This window comes from Acomys russatus, chromosome 18 (assembly GCF_903995435.1).
Source record: "Acomys russatus chromosome 18, mAcoRus1.1, whole genome shotgun sequence".
NCBI classification, from domain to species: domain Eukaryota; kingdom Metazoa; phylum Chordata; class Mammalia; order Rodentia; family Muridae; genus Acomys; species Acomys russatus.
In genome coordinates, this window is record NC_067154.1 from 12,338,282 (window position 1) to 12,361,001 (window position 22,720).

Genomic DNA, 22,720 nt, shown 5'->3' on the forward strand with positions numbered 1-22,720 from the left:
TTCTAGCTGAGCAGTAGGTCGCTGAGGGCACAGGCAGGTGTTCTTGTGTCCTGTGTGAGCAGGTGAGGGTCTGCAGGCAGCAAGGGGGTAGGTGTCCAGTGAACTCGGTCTTTCCTGGATGGTAAAAAAAAAAAAAAAATAGTGTTCTAAACGTTATAGACGCACAGATTTATCTTGTTACTAGGGTGAATATCATAATATTAGTCAAAGTATGGAGGGGCAGACTAGTGAGTATTATGAGTTTTTAATAATCATGGACATCTTGATTCTTTAAAAAACAAAACAAAACAAAACAAAAAGAACGTTGTTCAAGTTCTGAGGCGTCTGCAGTCCCACTTTTATTTTATTTTTTAATTTTTAATGATGGAAATGAAAATATACCTAAAAGCGAAGCTTCTGGAAAAACCATTTGTTCTTCCCTGTCTTGTATCGTTCCTCAAACTTGACGTTGGCCTCCTGCCGGGCCTTGCATTTCAGGGCTTGGTCTCTAAAAACATCCTTGTTGACAACAGTCTTGTCCAAGGGGATATCCACAGAGTACCTGGTGGGCATGAGATGATTGTAGTTATGAACTTTCACAAAGGACTTGATCTTTGACCTCTTGGCGATTTTCTTCTTGCCCATGGCAGCTGTCACTTTTCGAGGATAGCGGTCAGTTCCGGCCACCAGGGCATGGCTGTAAGGGCGGTCTGAGGTGCCATCATCGATGTTCTTTAAGATGACGGCTTTGCGTCCGGAGTAGCGTCCAGCCAGGACCAGCACCACTTTCCCGGGTTTCATGAACTTGCCCATTTCGCCAGCAAGCAGCCGAAATCCAGCAGAAAGGAAAGAAGGACACTCTGCAGTCCCACTTCTAAAAGGAAGGAAAGGAATCGGACGAGACTCGCTCCTCCCAGCGTGACGTCACCGAAACTCTCAGAGGAAAATGCACGAGGCGGGAACGGGGATGCAGACAACTTTTCTCCATCGAGGAAACTGCTTCTTCACGGATTTTGTGGGCTGAAGCCGCGGAATCACGGATCGGCGCAACTCTAACTCCATGAAGCCTCCAGGACCCGGGACGCCCACAGCCTCTGGCGCCCGGGCAGTTTACGCCCCAGGTCCCAGGCTACTCCTGGGGTGCAGACCTGGTAGCGGCTCCAAGTTGCTCAAGTTACAAGTTTTCGTCCTGCTACCGGTGAGTACCGCCATGTGAGAGCACGGGGCCCGAGTATCGCCCTGTGAGAACACGGTGCGGGATTACCACCCTGTGAAAGCGCGGTGCCCCGGGCTGGAGCGAGAAACCAGAAATGGCAGGAAGTGTCCCGCGGCATGACGGGCACGTGCCCTTAGGGGGAAGAAAGTGCCTGCCGGTGTAGGGCCTCCACTATGGAGCCGGGAGGACTAGACCCTGAAGGGTGGCTGGTGGTGGGAAGAGGGTAGGGTGGGGTGGGGTGAGGTAGGCTGGGATGGAGGGGCGGGCGGGAGACTGGAGAGGATATGACTAAGCCATGCTCGGGTGAGGGGAGGAAGGTGAGTGAGAGAACCCAAAGGTGGAGAGAAGTTCTGACGTTGGGTTGCAGGCCCGGAGTGGGGGTGGTGGGGGCGGGGGAGTGGGGGGGGGGTCGGGTGGGGTGGGGGATGGGGTGGAGGGGGGAGTCGGGGTAGGGGCAAGTGGGGGAGACCCGGCAGTGAAAAGAGGACAGAGCGGAAAAAGACCAAAGTGGGGAGTGGAGGGGCGAGGAGGAAGGGCCCAGTTGGTCCAGTAAAACCCACCAGGGCAGCATATCTAGGGTGAGATGGGGCAGGGGAAGTGGCAACGGTGGGTGGGGGAAGGGCCCGGTAGCCCTGCGGGACACAGGGGACAAAGAGAAATTAGAAGCAGGGCGTGGAGATGGCGGTAGGTGTTGAGGAGGTTGACCCTGACAAGCTGCTGGACAACTGTCACTCCCTCCCCAGGGAGGAAAGGGAGCTTGAGCTGCCAGAAAGTTCCAGTTCATTTCCTTTGTCACATCTCTTTTGCAGTTTCTTGGACTCCGAAATTTATTGGGCTTAAAAAGAGTTAAAAGGCCCTTCAGAGGGCTAGAACTTGACCCTTTCCCTTGTGCCAACGTGAGATTACTGAGGGGAATTCCAGTTTCTTGATGTCCATTGTCTAATAGTCAGAGGGGCACACAAATGTCTCTTTAGAGACACAAATATGTGTGTGTGTGTTTTCACATATTATGTTATATTCACAGTATTATAGAGTCATTTCCACCAGGCCGGTTACAGTTCTCCATCTTCTGTTTTTATCTTTCCCTGTTGATGTGGATATTGCCTATGTCTTAAAAAAAAAAAGTTGAATGAAAATGGGAACCAAGCCGGGCATGGTGGCACACGCCTTTAATCCCAGAAAAGGCAGGCGAATCGCCGTGAGTTCAAGGCCAGCCTGGTCTACAAAGCGAGTCCAGGGCAGCCAAGGCTACACAGAGAAACCCTGTCTCGACCCCCCGCCCCCCCAAAAAAAGGAAAAAAAGAAAATGAGAACCAAAGTTAGGAGATGTTCAGTTAGAGCCAGCCAGCTCTGCACAAAAACCATTTTTTCCATACTCTCTTGGCTTTTAGCTACTTTTGGCACTACTTTTTTTTTAGCTGCTCCGAATGCAAACAAACAGACAAAAAAAAAAAGAAAGAAAGAAAGAAAGAAAGAAAGAAAGAAAGAAAAGAAAGAAAGAAAGAAAGAAAGAAAAGGGGCTGGAGAGAGGTTAAGAGCACTGTGTGTTCTTCCAAAGATCCTGAGTTCAATTCCCAGCAACTACATGGTGCCTCACAACCCTCTATAATGAGATCTGGTGCCCTCTTCTAGTATTCACGCACACATGGGGGAAGAATGCTGTATAAATAATAAATAAATAAAATCTTTAAAGAAAGAAAGAAAAGAAATAATAAGGTGAATAATAAGGCGAGCACTTTGTTATTTTAATGGATACAGACTTAGAGTTTTGCAAGATAAATCCTGCATTTTGTCTACATGACAGTGTGAATGCAGTTAGCCTTGCTGGCCTATGTGCTTAAAATGATTAAGGTATTAAGTTTTACCTAATGTATACCTGAATGCATTTTAAAAAGAGATTTATAAGCTAGGCGTGGTGGCGCATGCCTTTAATCCCAGCACTCGGGAGGCAGAGGCAGGTGGATTGCTGTGAGTTCAAGGTTAGCCTGGTCTACAAAGTGAGTCCAGAACAGTCAAGGCTAACACTGAGAAACCCTAGCTAGAAAAATCCGAAGGGAAAAAAAAAAAAAAAGAGAGAGATTTATTTATTTATTTATTATAGCATGTGTGCTTGCAGGCCAGAAGAGGGCAACACATCTCATTATAAATGATTATGAATCACCATGTGGTTGATGGGAGTTGAACTCAGACCTTCAGAAGAACAGCCAGTGTTCTTAACCTCTGAACCGTCTCTCCAGCCCCTGAATACATTAAAAAAAAAAAAAAATCTTTGTGTTAGTTGTTTTAGTTAGGGTTTCATTGCTGTGAAGAGACAGCAGTTCTCACCTTCTTTCTGCCTTATTTGTCACAGGATCTCTCTTGTTCAGCACTGACTATGCTGCTGGCTGGCCCAGGAACTTGTAGGAATTCTCCATCTCCACCTCTCAGGCATCTATAGGAGTCCTGGGATTTCAGATGCGCGCTGTAGTGCCTGGCTTTATATGAGTTTGGGGAATCTGAACTCAGGTTCTCATGTTTGTGTAGCAAGTGTATTATCCACTGAGCCATCTTCTCAACTCTCGGCTGCGTTTTTTTTAAAACTGTGTGTGTGTATGTATGTGTGTGTGTGAGAGATAGAGAGACAGAGAGACAGAGAGAATAGTCATATGTGATTAAATAGTCACACAAGAAACAAGACAGTATATTAGAGAATCCAGGCCGTTTAAAGAATTCCCTCTAATTTTCCACTGTGTATACTATGTATATACAAACTTTTTTTTGAAAATAAGAAAGGGTAAAAGAGAGGAGTAGTTCAAGTTTCTATGACTTGGGCAGCTGTAAAAAGCAAAGGGAGGAGGAATATGAACACGAACAAGTAGTGTACAGTTTTAGAAGTGGGGAAGGAGCCGGGCGTGGTGGCGCACGCCTTTAAGCCCAGCACTCGGGAGGCAGAGGCAGGCAGATCGATGTGAGTTCGAGGCCAGCCTGGTCTACAAAGCGAGTCCAGGACAACCAAGGCTACACAGAGAAACCCTGTCTCGGAAAACAAAAAAACAAAAAAAACCAACCAAACAAAAAAAACCCAAAAAATAAAAAAACCAAACAAAAACAAAAGCAAACCAAACAAACCAACCAAAAGAAGAAGAAGAAGAAGAAGAAGAAGAAAGGAAGGGTCTAAGCTTCATGTCTTTTAGATGCTGGAGGGAAGGGAATGTGAGATGGCCTTGTGATGTTGAGACTCAAAGGCCACTTAAAGCTGTTCCTGCTTTGTTTCCACAGACTTTATTTGCTCCAGTGACAGCTGGGCCAGTCCATGATGTCCCATCTGACCTACAGAGAGTGGGGCAGAACCCATCAGAAGGACTCTGTCAAGCAGGTACATTCTAGAATGATTGCCCACCCACCCCCTATCCCACTTCCCCCACCCCACCCCCACCCCAGCTCCATGTTCTTCCTGTCTTCTGGTCCTTGCAGTCCACAGTCCTTTTCTGCCATAGATACTTTATTAATCATCTTCTAAATCCAAGATCATGAAGGTTCATCTCCGTGTTTTCTATGAGTTTGATATATTTCCATTTAGGTATTTTGAATTAATTTTTGTACACAGTATCAGGTAAGGGTCCAGCTTCTTATTTTATATGTGCCTATCCAGTTCCTTTGTCTTTTCTTTTTTTTTCTTTTTTTTTTTTTTTTCTTGATCCAACCTAGGGCTAAATGTGCACATTACTACTGAGCTGTAGCCCCAGCCCTGCTAGCCAGTTGCTGTCCACTTGTTTGCATTGTGTGAATTCTGGACGCCTTACAATCATAAAACCATGAAAACGAGATGTGTTTACCTTTTCAGTCATCTTAACTCTCCTGAAACCTTTGGCACCTCCCAGGCTGCTCCTGTTATCATAATTATCAAGGACAGAGTCTGTGCTCTGGCAGTCCTAACAAGCCAGGCCCTACCATCATCCTCAGTAGTAAAGCCAATCAAAAAAGCCATTGATGGGACAGCCTGGGCAGTGCTGGAGAGCTGGCCCAGATGTCGTGGGAGAGCTGGTGGACTGACAATTCAGGCCCAGATCCAGGGCTTTGAGCTGGCCCACCCCAACATCTACCCCACCTATGAAGGGCTGGAGCCCTTGAAAGGGCCGGCTGAACCAAGTTCCAGACTTTTGTGACTCAAGGCAACAACAGGACATCTGAGAGGAGTCCCAGTGAGGATCCAGTATTGATAATGTAGCAGAAGCCAGAGGTCCAGAGCCAGACCAATGCCATTGCATGAACATTTGCAACTAAAGATGTGTGAGCAAAAAGGAATACTCTGTGGCGCACCACTGTTTCCACAGTGAGAGTTTTCCCCTTTTTGGGAGGAGGTTACAAGGGTGGACAACAGGACTCGGAAATGAGTGGGATTGGGGTTCATAGCATGAAATTCACAGATAACCAATAAAAATATTGTAGGGGGAAAAAGTCATTGATTGATACTGCAATTCACAAAGAGATTTGTGCATTGTGGCCATACTAGTAGTAGACAGAGGTGTTGTGGAAGGGGCTTCTCCACTCCAGCTATGTCCCAAATAAGCTAGACAGTGACCTTTTAGATTTATAAAAGCTTTAAGGCACCATTACTAAGATATCAACCTTCTAAGCTAATTTGCTATTTCCCAGATAACACGCCCCAAGTCATTTGCCATAATTGTTCCTGCCTAAGATGCTTCTGCTCCATCTGGCCAGACCCCATGGCCATGTGCTCAGGGTCTATACTGCCCCATGGCAACTTCTTTCTCTCTGGCTTCCTCTCCTGCGTGTCTCTCCCACCTTTGACTCCTAGTGCAGGAACCTAAGCCCCACCTACTTCTCTTCTACCCAGTTACAGAACTCTAGCTATTTTTAATTAACCAGACGACTTTAAATTGGGGAGCAAGGCTTACCCAACATCATATGTCGTATGTGACAATGTGCTCACCTGGATATAGCCAGATCTTGTGTGGGGGGGTGGTGTTTAGCAGTTGAATACATAGCACTAGACCAATCAATACAGAGGGACTGACCTCCTAAATCCGTCTTTGACATAAAACTTAGGGTTAAATAGGGGCTAGAATTCTGTATTGTGTTTTTGTTGTTATTTTGGTTTCATAATTTTTTAATTATTTGTTTTTGTTTTATATGCATTGGTATTTTGCCTGTAGATATGTCTGTGTGAATGTGTCAAATCCCCTGGAACTGGAGTTACAGACAGTTGTGAGCTGCCGTGTGGGTTGCCACGGGGAATTGAACCCGTGTCTTTTGGAAGAGCAACCAGCACTCTTAACTGTTGAGCCATCTCTCCAACCCCCAGAGTTATTGACCCATCATTATTTTGTCCCCATTCTGTTCTGCAGGGTGGCCTGACAAGTTGCAAATCTCTTTCCTTAGAAGTTTCTGTCTCCATCTAGCCATAGGCTTCATCCTTTTTCATTCCCCAGGACAAGATCTCCAATTTGTTAGAGTGCAGTGTCTTCATAGTCTTATAGGCAAAGGGAGAGGTCACAAGTGTCTCTTTAGCATATCCCTATTCCTTCCAGAAGGCCCATTACAACCCTGCAGTCTCTGGCTGCTCCCTGTGGGTACCACTGCAGAGGTACACTGCTCTTTGACCTCCTAAAACAGCTGGTTCCCTTCTGTTTGGCCTTGGCTTCAGCTTCCTTCCAGGAATGAGTGGGAAAGGTGGCAGGGACTGAGACGACACAGTTCCCATGGAGGTGACTGCGCTTGAGGACAGTTCAGGTCTGCTGGGTGGCACAGGCAGGCTACACAGAAGGCAGACAGTGGTACCTTCTGTTCCTTCACTGCACCGACTCTGTCACTAGGAACGCTATCTGCTACTCCAATCAGTGGAGGACAAACCTCCCAGTCCAATAGGGATGTAGTCCCAAGGTTCCAGGAGTGCTGGGCAATGATGTAGCAGGAAATCAAATGGGTACCAGATTGCTTCATCTTGGATTGGTTTTCCATACTCGGCCATATAAGCATTTGTCTATTTTACAGGTTACCTACTTTGTTGATGTACCAAGGTTCATAATATTCTTTCATAACCCTCTTTCTTTTTACTCGGAAAGGGAGTTTCACTATTTATCCCTCGCTGTCCTGGAATGTGCTTATGTAGACCAGTCTTGCCCCGAACTCTTTCTGTCCGCTGGCTTATGTAATGAGTTCTAGGCTAGCCAAGGCTATATAGTGAGACTCTGTCAAAAAACAACAACAAAAACCAAACAAACCAAAGCAAAAAGAAAAGAAAAAAAAGAAAATGCTCCATTGGCATGCCCACCACCAAATGGATGAAGACAATTCCTTGATTGTGATCCCTATCCCCACCCCCACCATGTCTGACTAGGACTTGGGGCTTCACCAAAGCTCTGGGAATCCTAAAGTCACCATTTTTTCTTTCCCTCCCCAGGCCAGTACCGGTCAGAGAGTGGGAAGTGCAGGCCCTGTGAGGATGGCAGAGACTTCACCAGTGCTCCCAATAACATGAGCTCGTGCATACCCTGCAGCGTCTGTAAAGAAGGTATAGGACAGGGGTGCTCTTTCCCACAGGTGGGGCCAGGGAAGGTGGGGGTCATAACTTTTGCACCTGGAAACCTCAGTTCTAGCCCAGCTTGATCTCCATCCTACCCTGTTCTTTGCCTGCCTTTAATTCAATGGGACAAAAACAAAACCTCTGAGGAACCAATTTGCTTCAGAATTGTGTTTTAGGAGTCATTGACACCATCAGTTGAGAATGAGGTAGAAACAAATGTGCCCCATGGGGGACCTGACCTGGTACCCCACCCACCCACCCCAGATGCATTTTGGGGCAATTGTCACCACCTTCACCATCCATCGATTTATAAACTTGGCACCCTTGGTGAGCAGGAAGTGCCCTGGTGCCAGCTGTGCAAGGACTTGTCCCAGGAATTGGAGGGACTCCACAGCACATGTTAGAGCTAGGCCTTGAAGGTTAGATACGGGGTTCTAGGAGGAACAGAGGAGACCCCGAATTGAGGAGAAAAGAGCTCTGCACATTTGGAACAGGGCGTAATTCCATTCTGGGTCCAGTTCGAGTCTCTTCAACTCTGCAATGGATTCAATACCCATTAGCCAATCTTGAGTTGTCGTGGGCTGTGGCCTGCTTTGTGTTTTCTACGAGTGGAAGTCAGAAGTATGAGTCATGGGGTGTGTAATACCAGAATACCAGCCTAGAAAGGAAAAGAGCCACTAGGAGTCTCCCCGCTGTCCCCATGGTCAGTCTCTACTTGTGAGTGACATGCTGTGTTCTGTCCTTACTCTCAGGATCCATCAGCTTCTTTCTTAGTGTTGGCTGCCTTAGGTCTGCTCCTGTAAGACCCGAGGCTACTCCTGGAATCTTCAACAGAAGTTTCAACACACATTGATCTTTCTTATCGTGGGCGTGCTGAAGTGTTTAGGTCCTAGGTCGTTGTTTTAGTTTATTTTTCCTGTTGCTGTGATGAAAGCTGTGACAAAAACAGCTTAAGGAAGAAACGGTTGAGCTGCCTAACAGTTCACAGGTACCATTCATGGCTGCAGGGAAGTCAAGATGGCAGGGGCTCGAAGCAGCTGTTCATCTCACATTCTCATGGAGTAACAGACGTGTGTGCTTAGCTCACTTTTCTCACTTTTTTATAGAATTCAGGAATGTAGTCCAAGGAATGGCACCAGCCAGAGTGTGTGAGTCATCCCGCCCACTTAGCTTAATCAAGATAATCCCCACAGACATTCCCAGAGGCCTGTCTCCCAGATGATCCTAGATCTTATCAAATTAACAACTGAGGTTAACCATCAGAGTAACAAAAAAAGGTAGTGGCTGAGTGGGTTTGGGCTGGGTTCCCAGCTGGCTCTGGTCTCTTGGTAAGTGTGAACATTCAGTCTCTGCTTCTTTTTTTTTTTTTCTTTTTTTCTTTTTGGCTTTTCGAGACAGGGTCTCTCTATGTAGCCTTGGCAGTCCTGGACTCACTTTGTAGACCAGGCTGGCCTCGAATTCACAGTGATCCACCAGCCTCTGCCTCCCGAGTGCTGGGGTTAAAGGCGTGCGCCACCCCGCCCGACCAGTCTCTGCTTCTTAAGGCTTCTCCTTAAAGGAAGATTCCAGGAGCTTGAAGATCATCTTCCGTACATCGCTTACACCTGATCTTTAAAAGACTTTTCCTCCTAGATGTGATGCATGAGGTCATAAATTTCATTTCTTTTGTGTGGCTCTGAGTACTCATGGGAGTACTGCTTGTGGGAGCCATCATCTGCATACCCGGGGGTGTGGCATTATGGAAAGTGGTCCTCGTTATTACTTCCTAAGCTCAGTTGAGCTGAAGCAGAAGGAACTGTGTCATGAGGAAATGTTACCTTGGTAACCAGGAAAACTCATCTTTCAAACTCTTACAGATAAATATGAAGAAAGCAGATGCACCTCAACCAGGGACACGGTGTGTCAGTGCAACTCGGGCACTTATGAAGACAAAGACTCCACTGAGCACTGCCAGAAATGCTCTGAGTATGACATGGGGGCCCCTGGAACTCCTACCAGCCCAGAGGAACCCCAGAAGAACCAACCTTTCATGTATCCATTTCTTTCCCTTATTCCATGGAGCTTCCACACTACAGGGTATCCCTAAATATCTGGGGTCTTCTGAGCCTGCTGTGGTCTCTCCATCTGTCTCTCACCAGTCAGCAGCCCCTTCGTAGCCTTTCCCACCCATTCTTTTCCTTTGGCAGATAGTCTACTATCCGTAGACATACGGCATGAGATGAGTAGCACATCATAGCCTGGCTTGTGTTTATTTGCACCGCTTCATAGCCAAGGCCTATAAAGACAAATTGCTGCATCCTGCAAAAGACATAATGAGCTCTGTGTGTGTGTGTGTCTGTGTGTGTGTGCGCGCGCGCGCGCACGCGAGCGTGTATGTGTGAGCCTGTGTGTGTCTGTGTGTCGGGGGGGGGGGGGGGGGGGCGGGGAGGTACTCCGGTGGAAGGGCATCCTGAGGCACAGGAACCACACAGCTCTGAAGTGGGACAGTGTTCCAAGGGAAGGGTATCCTGGGAGCTCAGGAACCACACAGCTCCGAGGGGAAGCCTCCTCAGCAGAGGCATTGCAGCTCCCAGGGTAGGGTATCCCCAGCTGAGCTGAGATGCTCAGGAGCCTCAGCCCCCGGCTCCTTCTTCACTTTGCTTCTTCTCTTCTTCTTGTCATTGCTTCTTGGCTTCTTTTGATGAGTCACATCAGGAAGCAAATCTCATTTTAAAAAAAAGAGAGAGAGAGAGAGATTTATTGCTGGGTCCAGGGTGTGGAGGGACAAATCCAGGGTGTGGCTGCCCCTGCTCCTGGGAGAGGACAGCAGGGAATTGAACAAGGTGCTGGGCTTATATAGAATTTCTTAGAGGGTAGAGCCTTTCAGGGCAGAGATTTCCAGAGTAAAGATTGGTGGGGTTTCAAGTCCTGAGCATGGGGAGCTCAGAGATTGATAGGTTTTCCTGCTCAGGGATTGGTGGGGTTTTCTGGGAAGCTCAGGGATTGGTGAGATTTTGTTCAAGTTCTTCACCCAAAATTAGCATAACCTGGGATGGGTCCTATCAAAGGGTTGGAGATGAGCTTTGTGACCTCTACAGAGGACTGAGGGAGGGGCCTGGCCATTTTCCTGCCTTGAAGGCTTACAAAGTTTACACAGGGAGTCAGTGGCAGGGAAGCCTGTTTCTGAAGCTGTGTCAGCATGAATAGCCATCTGGAGAGGAGATGTCACCACTGTGGATAGCTCCTGTGACTGCAGCAGGCTGAGGCAAGAAAGGTGTTTCACTGTGGACAGTTAAAGATGGCAGGACACTGGGGAGACACCTCTACTCTGACAGGAGCTGCCATCTTGACAGGAGCCACCATTTTGCTTACTCCTGTGGCAATGCAGGCTGGGGTGGGAAGGACGGGTTCTGACAGCTCTTTTGAGGGTTGGGGTGGTGGGGGTTGGTGGCAGGCCACTCTGAGCTGCTCAGGGACATGTGTGCGTGTGCACACATGTGCGTGTGTGCGTGCATGTGTCCCATGTCTTGACTTCAACAGTTTGAGGGGCAATAGCCCATTAAACTCTTCCCTGACCACCTGATGTTTGCTCTGTTTGGTCAAAAGCTCTGCTTATTAAAGGCTGACAAAGGGACATGGCTCAGCAGTGGCCATACAGGCTTCTGACCTTCTTCTTCCTAACTTAGGGTCTCCTGTGGCCCAGGTCAGCTCAGCACACAGTGAAGAAAAGCCAGAAGGGCTGCCACCATCCCTCCAGAACAGGGTTCCCCAAGGGCCGCACAGTATGTGCCCAGATATAGGGACATATTTGGACACGAGGAACCCATCTTTCCTTTAATACCATTTCAGAGACATTGGGCAGAGTAGATGACTCCTCTTTCATCACGTATGGCCAGCAACTGTCTCATGGAATCTTATCATTTGTTCCTTCTCTGTGCCCAGGTGCACTGATGGGGAAAAGGAAGATACTGCTTGTACCCCGAAGACAGACAGGATATGTGTCCCCCAAAACACTTGGACATTTCTGTCTATACTAGGCGTTGTGTTTGGGGTTATGGGGTCGGCGGCCCTGGTGCTGCTGGGAGTAGCTTTGGCTGTTAGGCCTGGAACACGGAGGTCGTTACTGCAGTATATGAAAAGCACCTATCAGGGTGAGTACTGACTGGGGTGGGTCCCCTGGCCGCTGAATCTGAGTCTCCCTCCCTGTGTCCCAAACCCCATTGTCCCTGAAGCCTAGCTATCTCTTGTTCCTATGAATCATATACCACTTCCCACTTCCTCCAAACCACAAAAAGCCCAGACCCTCTCACCAGTTCATCTCACTGATGGGCCGTCCCCTCATTCTCTTAACCAAGTCTGAGAGAGTGGGGCATGGTCAGGACAAAAAAGTGTCAACTCCTCTAAAGCTCAGGACCGGAGAGGGCCAGGGACAGCCTGGTCACAGCAGAGCCAGACAAAGATTCTGAAGGTAGGCCTGAGCGACAATGGCCTCCTCCTTAGCTAGTTAGTGTTGGAACCTCTAGCCTACTCAGCTCAAATAAAGAGGGGCTGGTGAGTCCCCCAACACATTTGCTACGGGAACCTCCTTTTCTTCCAGGCCGTGGACAGGACCCTGAAAGTGCAACAACTACTGTGCGTATGTCTCTCTTGAGCACACAACCATCGAGCTTGGGGAATGATTCTCACTACAACGTGGTCAGTCCTACAGTGGAGGCTCCAGAGGTAGGGCTGAAAAGTAGGGCTTTGGGGGCGGGGGTTAATTTTTAGTTTCACGTGTATAAGTGGTGATAAGTACACCTGTGGTGTATGAGGGTATGAGTGTACATGCCTGGTGACCATCGAGGCCAGAAGAGGGCACTGGATCCTCGGAACTGCCATTGAGCCATCTCTCTGGCCCTGAGAAGCAGGGTGCTTGAGGAGCTGCACAGCCCAGGGAGGAGGGTGCATTATCTCCACCTGCCCTGGGTGGCTGTCCCGACTCACTGAAAGTGATTGGGCTCCGGGTCCACTCTCAAGCAAATGGCCATTTTGAGCTTCTGCAAGGCCCCAGGCCACGCAACCCTGCCCCTTCTGCCCTGCTCCTATAGTCGGGGTCAGATGGGAGTAGTGACCTCCCATTGGCACAGTATCAGGAGCACACAGTGCTCGCAACAGATCGTGGATATGTGAGCCTAGCGTGGCTGCACTGAGGTGGGTGGGGAGGTGGGTGGGATTCGGCAGGGGGCCTTGGGTATAGACCCGTGAGTGGCCTCTGCCTTCCCAAAGCCATTTCCACACACCGTGTCCCTGGGAGGACTTGAAGTTCAGGGCTGTGGTCACACTGAGCCCCTCTACAGCAGAAAATAGCCATCTACACTTTTTTTTTTTTTTTTTTTTTGAGCAGGAAATGGACAGAGAAGAGCTGGTGACAGGTGTCACTAGAAGACAGTGCTGGTTTGTAGATAAAGTGGCAGTTGTTACCAGATCTCCAGGCTTAGGGGAAGTAGAGACAGGGAGGCAAAGGGTAGGCTGCATATGGCCTAGTGTGGTGACTGAGCCATTCCGTGGAGCATGTTGAGTCTTTGCTCCTTCATGCTGTGTCCTCAGAACCTGGGGCAGCATAAGCTTGCAGCAGATACCATGGCAACTGCTGAGTTTCGGGGTTTAATTTTTGTTTGATATATTGGGGGTTCCACCCATGCTAGGAAAACATTACTACTGAGCTACATCCTCTGTCACTTAAAAAAAAAAATGTTTCATTGAAACAAGGCTTCTCTCCTTTTTTAAAAATTTCTTTCTTTCTTTCTTTCTTTCTTTTTTTTTTTTTTTGAGACAGGGTTTCTCTGTGTAGCCTTAGCTATTCTAGACTAACTTTGTAGACCAGGCTGGCCTCGAACTCACAGCGATCCTCCTGTCTCTGCCTTCGGATCATTTCTTACTAGCCAGGCAGTGTGGCCCACGCCTTTAATCCCATCCCTCTGGAGGCAGAGGCAGTTGGATCTGTGAGTTCAAGGCCAGCCTGATCTACAGAGAGAATTCCAGGACAGCCAGGGCTACACAGAGAAACACTTTCTCAAAACAAACAAATAACAACAAAAAGAAACAGTGTTTCTCACTAAGTTACCCAAGCTGCCTTCTAGCTTTGCCTTTCTGCCTCAGTCTCCAGAGAAGCTGGCATTACAGGCCTATGCCACTAGGCCTGCCCAACTAGTTTTCTTCTTTTCACCGTTTGCTTGGTTTTCTGATCATATATGTAAGTAGGATCCCATGAAGCATGGTTTCCAGGTCAGGATTATGGAAGTGCTGTTTGGTGCACACATGGGCACACACACACACACACACACACACACACACACACACACACACACACGAGTGCACACACACAATTATATATACAGGATCTCACACACACAATCACACATATACACACTGCTGTTTTTCATTTGTGTCGGCTCCCAAGTTTTATCAGACATCTAGCACTTTCTGTTGGTTTTGCTATAGGAAAGCAGCAAGTGTCTCACATGTAGGAGGCTTTGCTTTAAACATTTGTGCATGTCATTATCCTAACATCTTGTCATTAAGAGTTTTGTAAGAAAAAAATCCCCCTCTATGTGAATATTTCCTCTCACATAGGTAATAGACTTCTAATTTCTTCTATGTCCACATATGTGCTCAGGTGTATATACATGTATGTATGCTCCAGGAATGGTAATCATGTCTTTGTTTTAAAAAGTTAATAACCATTTTGTTTCAAAAAGTTATATGACTGCCCATGACCACCTGTTGTTATGACTACCTTGTTATACTCACCTTGCAAGCATGTCTTTGGTTCAGGAGGTCGTTAGAACTAATTTTTATGCTTATGTTCTGCTCCTGTAATCCTGCCTATACTGCCCCCCCCGAAACCCCGAATTGAAAGCCCCTTTGCCCCTGAGCTTTAAAACACATCCAATCCAAACACATCCAAACTTTGCCTTAGGCAGGGAGACAGCCCAGGTACACGGATAAAAAAGCTTGCATTGATTAATTGCTTGCTTTAATGAATTTGCCCATGATGATTTGGGTCAGTGGTCTTTCTCCTCTTACCGTTGGGTTAACAATAATATCCTTTGGCTCCAAGTTATCCTTAAAAATGTCAAATTTAGGGGCTGGAGAAGTGGCTCAGCAGTTGAAAGTGTTTGCTGCTCTTCTAGAGGACCCAGGGTCAGTTCTCAGCACCTGCCTTGGGTGCCTGTAACTCCGGCTCCAGCTCACCCGACCTCCACAGCTCCCTCTCGAATGCACAGGACATACATCTACACGGACACTTACATATCGATTGAAAACCTTTGAAATGGTCAAATTTCATCCTCATAGTAACAAATAATTCCCCAGCCCCATGCTACTGGTGTTTTCATTTCCATATTTAGACAGTTGATGTGTGAGTTATTGTGGCTGATCAAAACACCGTTTAAGCCTTGCAACAAATCTTGACCTTGGATCTTTGCAAAAACTCTCAACTCTGTAGTCTTCAACTGAGTCTTGTAAGAAGCCTGGGGCAGGGGGATTGGCCAGAAGGAAGCCCTGGAGTAAAGGGGGAGAGGGGGATATTCAATCTTGATGGAGGCTTATACGGGTGTACACTTGTCGTAGAACACTTGGGGCGAGCATTTATGCTACACTAGGCTACCAGCATGCAAAGCCTTTAAGCAGGAAGTGTGTCTGTGTCTGCAAAGAGACCTTAAAGGGGCAGTGCCGTACCCTAAGTCTGTTAATCAGGATTTGGCCTCAGCCCCAGGTCTCCTGACTCTGACGAGGGTCTCTGCTCTTTGTTTACAGGAACCTGAGGAAGCTGAGAATTCTCCAACAGGAAGGAAGTTGCTGGTTCCTGCAAATGAAAATGACCCAGTTGACGGTGAGTGTTTTAGCCGATGCAATAGCCCAGAAGCCTGGGGACAAGGAAAAGTGTTCCAAACGTCATCGCCATGGCAGATAGGGCTCTGCCAAGACAAACAATGATTGGTGTGATGCCTACACTGCTGACAGCGCACGTGGGGCTCCCTCTCCTCCCCTCTGCCTCCCCTGGGATCCTCCCCAGGGCCTCATATTGCTATTGTTAAGACTCTTTCTGCCTTCTGCTCTTTCACTATCCCTCCTTTCTTTCTCCCTTGTAGTGCCCACCTCCACCTCCACCAAGGCCTCCAGATTGGTGCACTGGCCTGTGTTAATACCCACAGGCCTTTAGGCTAGAAGCTCCTGACATGGCCAGACCTAGTTTGATGAGATGTACTACAAACCACAAACTCTGTCTTAGAGACTTGGTGCAAAATGAATGGAAACCATCTCATGACTGAGGTTTCCGAGACTGACTGCAGGAGTTGATGAATTCGTATGTACTGCATTGACTGACTCACATGGCATTTGTTTCCTTTCGTAGTTCACACGTTAGTTCTACATAAGTTCTAGGAACAGAGCTTAGGGCTCCTGCAAGAGCGTTAAGGTACTTTTAGGCACCGGGCTCTCTCTTCAGCCCCCATACTCAGTGCTGCAATGCCTGGGGCTGAACCCGGCATTTTGAGGATGCTGGGTAAATACTCTACCAATTGATTACATCTCCAACCCTCCTTTTACTGGCTAAATAAGGCTGTTGGAAATTGTCCATGTGACTTCCGGGGCTCCTGAGACCCAGATCCCTGTTCCTTCTGTTTCTCAAGATGGAGGATGACACGTTTCATACATGGCTCATCTATGTCATCATCACCCCATAAGTGAGTTTTCGCTTAGCTACAGGTTCAGATTTTCTTTTTTCTATTTTGTTTCCTTTAATTTCATAATGACAAAAATGTATAAAGCTCTGTTGTTGTTGGGTTTTTTTTTAAATTTAATTTTAAAAAATAATTATTCACCCCCTTCCTCGTCTCCTCCTGGTCCGCCCCTCCCTCATTCTTCTCCCCATTCCCCTCCTCTACTCCTCAGGAGCCCTCCTCCCCTACAAACTGACCCCAGCGTATCAAGTCTCATCAGGACTGCCTGCATCCTCTTCCTCTGTGGCCTGGCAAGGCGCCAGCGGGGAATGATCGAAGAGCAGGCGACAGAGTCCATGGCAGAGTCAGCCCCTGTTTCCCTTACTAGGGGACCCACATGGAGACTGAGCTACATCTGAGTTGGGGGGCCTAGGTCCTCTCCATGCATGGTCCTTGGTTGATGCATCAGTCTCCGCAGGCTGGGCCCAGAGTCGTCGGCTCTGTTGGTCTTTCTGTGGATCTCAGGTTCAGATTTTCAATCATTTCTCTTCTGACATCTAGTGGTACTGATGCAGTAGTGAGGGAGGCCAGATGTTGTGGAAAGGTTCTCCGCCTCTCTGCTTTGCTCTTTCCACAGATGCAGAGAGCCTGGCCCTATACCCAACTCACCATGAGTGCAGCCTGAACAGCTCCTTTTCTTGAGATACTATACATTCACCCCCCTGTGTAGCTCTGTGGCTCATGCCACATGCTAGTACTTTCTACACACACACACGCACATGCTCTATGTACCTTCTCCTACTGGGCCAACAGCCTTCTTACATGAGGAGATTTTTAAAAATTATTGTTGTTGTTGTTGTTATTTCGAGTTTTGGAGACAGGGTTTTTCTGTGTAGCCTTGGCTGTCCTGGACTCACTTTGTAGACCAGGCTGGTCTTGAACTCACAATGATCCGCCTGCCTCTGCCTCCCAAATGCTGGGATTAAAGGTGTGTGCCACCATACCTGGCACAAGGAGATTTTTATTTTATTTATTTATTTATTTTTAAATATTGATGTAAAATACAAGGGAATTTTTTTTTAAAATATTTATTTATTTATTTATTATGTATACAGTGCTCTGTCTGCAGTCCAGAAGAGGGCACCAAGTCACATTATAGATGGTTCTGAGCCACCATGTGGTTGCAGGGAATTGAACTCAGGACCTCTGGAAGAGCAGTCAGTGCCCTTAACCTCTGAGCCATCTCTCCAGCCCTATAATACAAGGGGATTTTAAAAAGATACATCTTTTAAAACTTTCATTAAAATTTTACTTTGTATATATGGGCATTTTGCCTGCATGTATATCTGTACACCACTTACATGCCCGGGGCCTTGCAGAGGCCGGAAGATGGTATCTGATTTCCTAGGACTACAGTAACTGATGGTTGTGAGCCACCATATAGTCAGTGGGGATCAAACTGAGTCCTCTGGAAGAGTAGTCAGCCGAGCCATCTCTCTAGCATCCAGCTTTTTGGTCGGCTTTGGATGTGGTGGGGCTCCGACAATGTCAAGGGGGACAGCAAGGGAGTATGTTAGGTCTTACCCTAGGCTTCTAGGCCTGATTTAGGATTCTCCACCCTCTGTGAAGTGCTTGCAGCTTACCCGTCCCCCATGTTTTCTGACATCCAGCCCTGAAGCTGATCTTCAATTGCTGTCCAGACATTGTGCCCTTTAACTCCTGGGATCGCCTCATGCGGCATCTGGGGCTCACAGATAATGAGATTCAAATGGTCAGAGCTGAAACACAGACCTCAAGAGATGTCTTGTACCAAATGCTCCTCAAGTGGCTCAACCAAACAGGGCGGAGTGCCTCTATCAACCATCTGCTGGATGCCTTGGAAGCCATGGGAGAGAGATGTGCTCTGGACAGAATTGAAGACCATGCAGTGAAATCAGGGACATTCACTTATCAACAGGCTACCGTCCAGCCAGGTGTGCTGGCTCATACCTTTGACTGCAGCACTCAGGAGGCAGAGACAGAAGGATCTCTATGAGTTTGAGGCCAGTCTGGTCTCCATGTGAAGTCAAGCTTTACTTGGTCTACCCTGTCTCAATAAGCTGCTGCAGTATGCTCTATAGTATTACTAAAATGAATTTTTATTTTCTCTTGTATTTATTGTATTGTGTTACTGTATTGTTATGCTAGAAGTTAGAGACAGAGCCTTATGTAGGCAAGCATGCCAACACATTCCCAGCATCCTTTGTGCCTGGGCAACAACACTTGGTAGGGTATAATAGAATTTGCATATCATTCTAGCACTCCAGAGGTGGAGCCAGGAAGATCAAAAATTTGAGGCCAGTTTGTATACGTAAGACCCTGTACAATGTATTGCTAAGTTATCATGGGCTGTGTAAGTTTGTTGAGAGTTGACTCTGGGGACAAAGAAGGTACTCCTGTTCCAGACTCTAGCATGTTTATTTCACATGTCTACCAAGACCCCTTGTCCAGAAACAAACTGAGCCCCAACCCCTCTCTGTAACAGAGGTAGGAACAAAATAACAGCCAAAGCATAGGAACTTGCGTCCTTGTAGATAGCTAAAAGGTTTCCAACCAAGGTCACTGCTGTTTACTGTTAGACTGAAGCTCAGGCACAGGGCCCCACAGCTCTCTCTGGCCTGCAGATGCCAGTGAGCACCCTGCTGAAGGTCTGTCTCAAATCTCTTAACTCCCAGATATCCAGATTTCTCAATTCCTCAAGTGAGCGTGCTGCTTTGGACGCATAGGAAACATAAAAAGCACTACTTGGGGTGACACATTCCCCACCACCACCTCTATTTCTTGTCTCCTGTTGAGGAACCAGTGGCATCTTGGCTCCAAGTGCCTCTGAGATCCCTAAGAAGCAACTTGTGTTTTGCCGCATGGCCTTGATTCTCCTTCGTTTGGATTCCTTCTTCACGTATACTTGATCTGTCTGGGTGTGAATAACTGGATCTCTTAAGCTTTATATAACTTTATAATAACTTAATGATAAATTTGCATAATAATTAATATGACATTATATAGCACTTATATATGGTCGTTATTGTGATTAATAGTATAATCATGTAATTATCATCCTTAAGATATATAATATGTAATAGTTGTATATAATATCATTAATAATTTATATAATAACTATATTTCTGTTTGTTTTTGCCTTATGGTTCTCATTACTAGATGTAGGTGCTAGTACAAGCTGAGCAAATATTTTGCCAGTGGGCTACATTCCAGTTGGTTCAACAGCCTTTATAGGAATGTAAGTATTTACATGTTTACAGTTAGGTGTTTCCAGGTGAGCAGAGACGTGAGAACTGTATCCACATTGATGTGTGTTGCTGGTCCATGATCTGGCATTTATGGTAGTTAACCTAGATTAGCTTGAAAGGTGTTGGACCGTAGATCCATGTGTTTGAATGCTTGGCCCACAGGCTGCGGCACTGTTAGTTGGTGTGGCCATGTTGGAGGAAGTGTGTCACTGTGAGGGAGGGCTTTGAGGCCTCCTATGCTCATGCTATGTTCAGTGTGGCACAGCGGTGTCTCCTGCTGCCTGGGGATCAAGATGTACCAACTCCCAGATCCTTTTCCAGCACCACATCTGCCATGACACGTCCATCCTTCCCACCATGATGATAATGGATGAAACCTCTGAAACTGTATTAAATGTTTTCCTTTGTAAGGGTTGCCTTGAGCCAGGCGGTGGTGGTGCACGCCTTTAATCCCAGCACTCAGGAGACAGAGGCAGGTGGATCGCTGTGAGTTTGAGGCCAGCCTGGTCTACAAAGTTAGTCCAGGACACAGCCAAGGCTACACAGAGAAACCGTGTCTCCAAAAAACAAACAAACAAACAAAAAACAAAACAACAACAAAAATGGTTGCCTTGGTCATGGTGTCTTTTCACAGCAATAAAATCTTCACTAAGACAGCCAGGAAGATGGCTAGCAAATAAAGGTGTTGCCACCAAGCCTGATGACCCAAGTTCAATCCCCAGAAATCACACGATAGAAAGTGAGAACAGACTCTGACAAGTTGTCTTCTGGCCTCTGTAGATGTGATATGGCACATAAATGAGAGGTGCCTAGGAGGCTGTAAAGGGCATTTCCAGAGAGGGTTGGCATGTAGAACAGCAATTGGCACGGGAAGACTTGCCTTAAATCCCATTTCAGCCTTAGCCAGTGGACTCTAGGCACACAGCAGGACAGTTGCTCAGGAATGGCTGTTCCCACCTATTCTACATTGTCTTGTTGCTGTGGCAACCATGTAGCTTCAGGAGGGAGACCCCTACTTCTGAGCATTATCCTCATTACTCTCACGGTATTTGGAGTGTAAGCATTGTGTCTTCATGCAGATGTTGGAATTGCACATCAGGGTTTGCTGGGCTTTGTACCCAGCAAACCAATAGCTGGTCTATGTTTCACCTTCATATGTGAAGCCCTTTCTTACTTCTCTGTGAAATGTGTTGGTAACATAAAACAATACAAGGCATGCCGGTAGGTACAAAATACTCATGTATTATGAATTCATGACCAAATTAAATATGAAACCTTATATAAAAAGGTGTGGGGGCTTCTGTTTGCTTGTTTGTATTTTTGCCCCCATCCTCTAAAACAACACTGAATGACATAAGTGACACAGTCCAGGGGAGCGTGTTCTTGTGTCATACCTCTGGTGAGGTTATGCCACGGGCTTGCCCCACACTGGAGTTTCTCCTGCTTCTATGTCCCTGGAATCCAGAGCACCCATGTACTAAGGGACTGCAATTTGCACCTCCCCTCTCCTGACTCACTCATAGTCCCCCTGGGTGGTTATACAAGGTTGTAGGGCTCCACGTGGTGCACACTGGCTCTGACAGCTGTCGGGGGTGAGGGGTGGGTCCCTGAGGGGTGAACTGGTCTGGGTAGGGCATGATGTTCCTTGGCCACTCTCCTTGGGTTTCCCCCAACCCCACAGAGCTTCACTTTCTCTCACTGACCTGTCCATCCTCATCACCAGTGGTACCCAAACTGCTCAGCCCTATAATCACCTGGAAGACCCAATTCCTCTTGCTCTTTAGGACAGAGCTCTACTTATCACCTGCAGCTCCTAGATGTACCCATCTGTCCTCAAAAGGAAGGTGTGGGAGGCTGCCTGCCTTTTCCATGTGTACAGGCGCCTCATCTTCACACTTGAAGCCAATTTAGAACTCAGCAGCAGGAGGGCACACCAGCCAGCAGAGGGCAGCACATAACACACTTTCCCAGCCTTTAACCAAGAGATGGCAGCTGCAGCACTGTGTGAGACCTGTTAACTGCCTGTTCCTTATGGCACCGCAAGATCAGAACTCTAGGTCCTGGTACCACATGACTGTAGGGTTGTATTTGTCTCTGGGTTTGCTTTACTCTCAGACCTAAGCAACCCATGCAGGTCCCAGGGACTCAGCTAGTATTTCCCACAGAAAACATCTTCTCAGAGGAGGGGACCCCTGAGCTTATGACCTACTGCCTCATGGAACTTCACCTCAGAAGTCTAGAGAAAGGGTAAAAGGTGACGATGTATGGATCATAATTAGGAAGTAGAAAGGATCAAGTGAGGCCCAGCGTTTATCCCATGGAGGCGTCCAGCCACTGTGTTAATCCTCCAGTCACCCAGATTCCTCTAGACAACACCAGCCTTTCTGCTCAGCTCTCCTGTTTTCCCTCCCCTTTATCTCCAACCAGTCCCAGGTTGAGTTGTGTAGCCTGCTTTCCAGTGTCCTTTCCTGACCCTTAACCCCTGATGAAAGCCTCTCACCCCCTCCCAGGCCACCCCCAAGAAAGCACATGCTCCGTGTTCATCCAATGGAGTCACCCTTGGAAGAGGGACAGCCTGCATCAAGATGCAAGACATCCAAAGCCTTCCCAGCAACCCTGTAGCCTGTAACATCAAGCCTTGGGGGCCAGCATCCTCAGATATGGAGGGGACAAGCCCTCTCCTAAACAGCATTGGAGTGGTTGGTCCTACTGACCCTTTATAGCCACATTATTATAGAGGCCCCTGTTCAGCTTTATGAACATGTAAACCCTACAGGGTCTCTTTTTAGAACTTCATTCTTTGGGGGAAACAAAGGATAGAGTGGTCTTGTTGGTGGTGCTTTTCTATTGAGTTTTGTTTTCCTCTGTTGAACTGTTTTTATCCCATCTCATATGCTACCCAGAGGCAGGGGAAGAGCCTAGAGGAGCATGGAATGGCTGAGCACAGAACTCACCCTTCCTCCTCCTCCTCCTCCTCCTCCTCCATCCATGTCCAAATGTAATGAATGCAGGAAGGGTTGTACTAAACGGT

General features: G+C 47.4%; 2 protein-coding genes across 2 annotated transcripts; one reads left to right on the top strand and one right to left on the bottom strand.

Moving 5' to 3' along the window:
• Positions 1-381: 381 nt before the first annotated feature.
• Positions 382-833, bottom strand: LOC127202371 (60S ribosomal protein L27-like). The gene has a single exon (XM_051161050.1). It carries the CDS (start codon positions 790-792, stop codon positions 382-384), a length of 411 nt encoding a protein of 136 aa, XP_051017007.1. The 5' UTR covers positions 793-833.
• A 206-nt stretch (positions 834-1,039) lies between these two features.
• On the top strand, positions 1,040-19,917 carry LOC127201992 (tumor necrosis factor receptor superfamily member 10B-like). The gene is made up of 10 exons (XM_051160591.1): positions 1,040-1,177; positions 4,454-4,550; positions 7,599-7,709; positions 9,578-9,686; positions 11,643-11,851; positions 12,112-12,168; positions 12,298-12,422; positions 15,498-15,573; positions 18,073-18,413; positions 19,852-19,917. The coding sequence occupies exons 1-10, from the start codon at positions 1,040-1,042 to the stop codon at positions 19,915-19,917; spliced, it is 1,329 nt and encodes a 442-aa protein (XP_051016548.1).
• Positions 19,918-22,720: the final 2,803 nt, after the last annotated feature.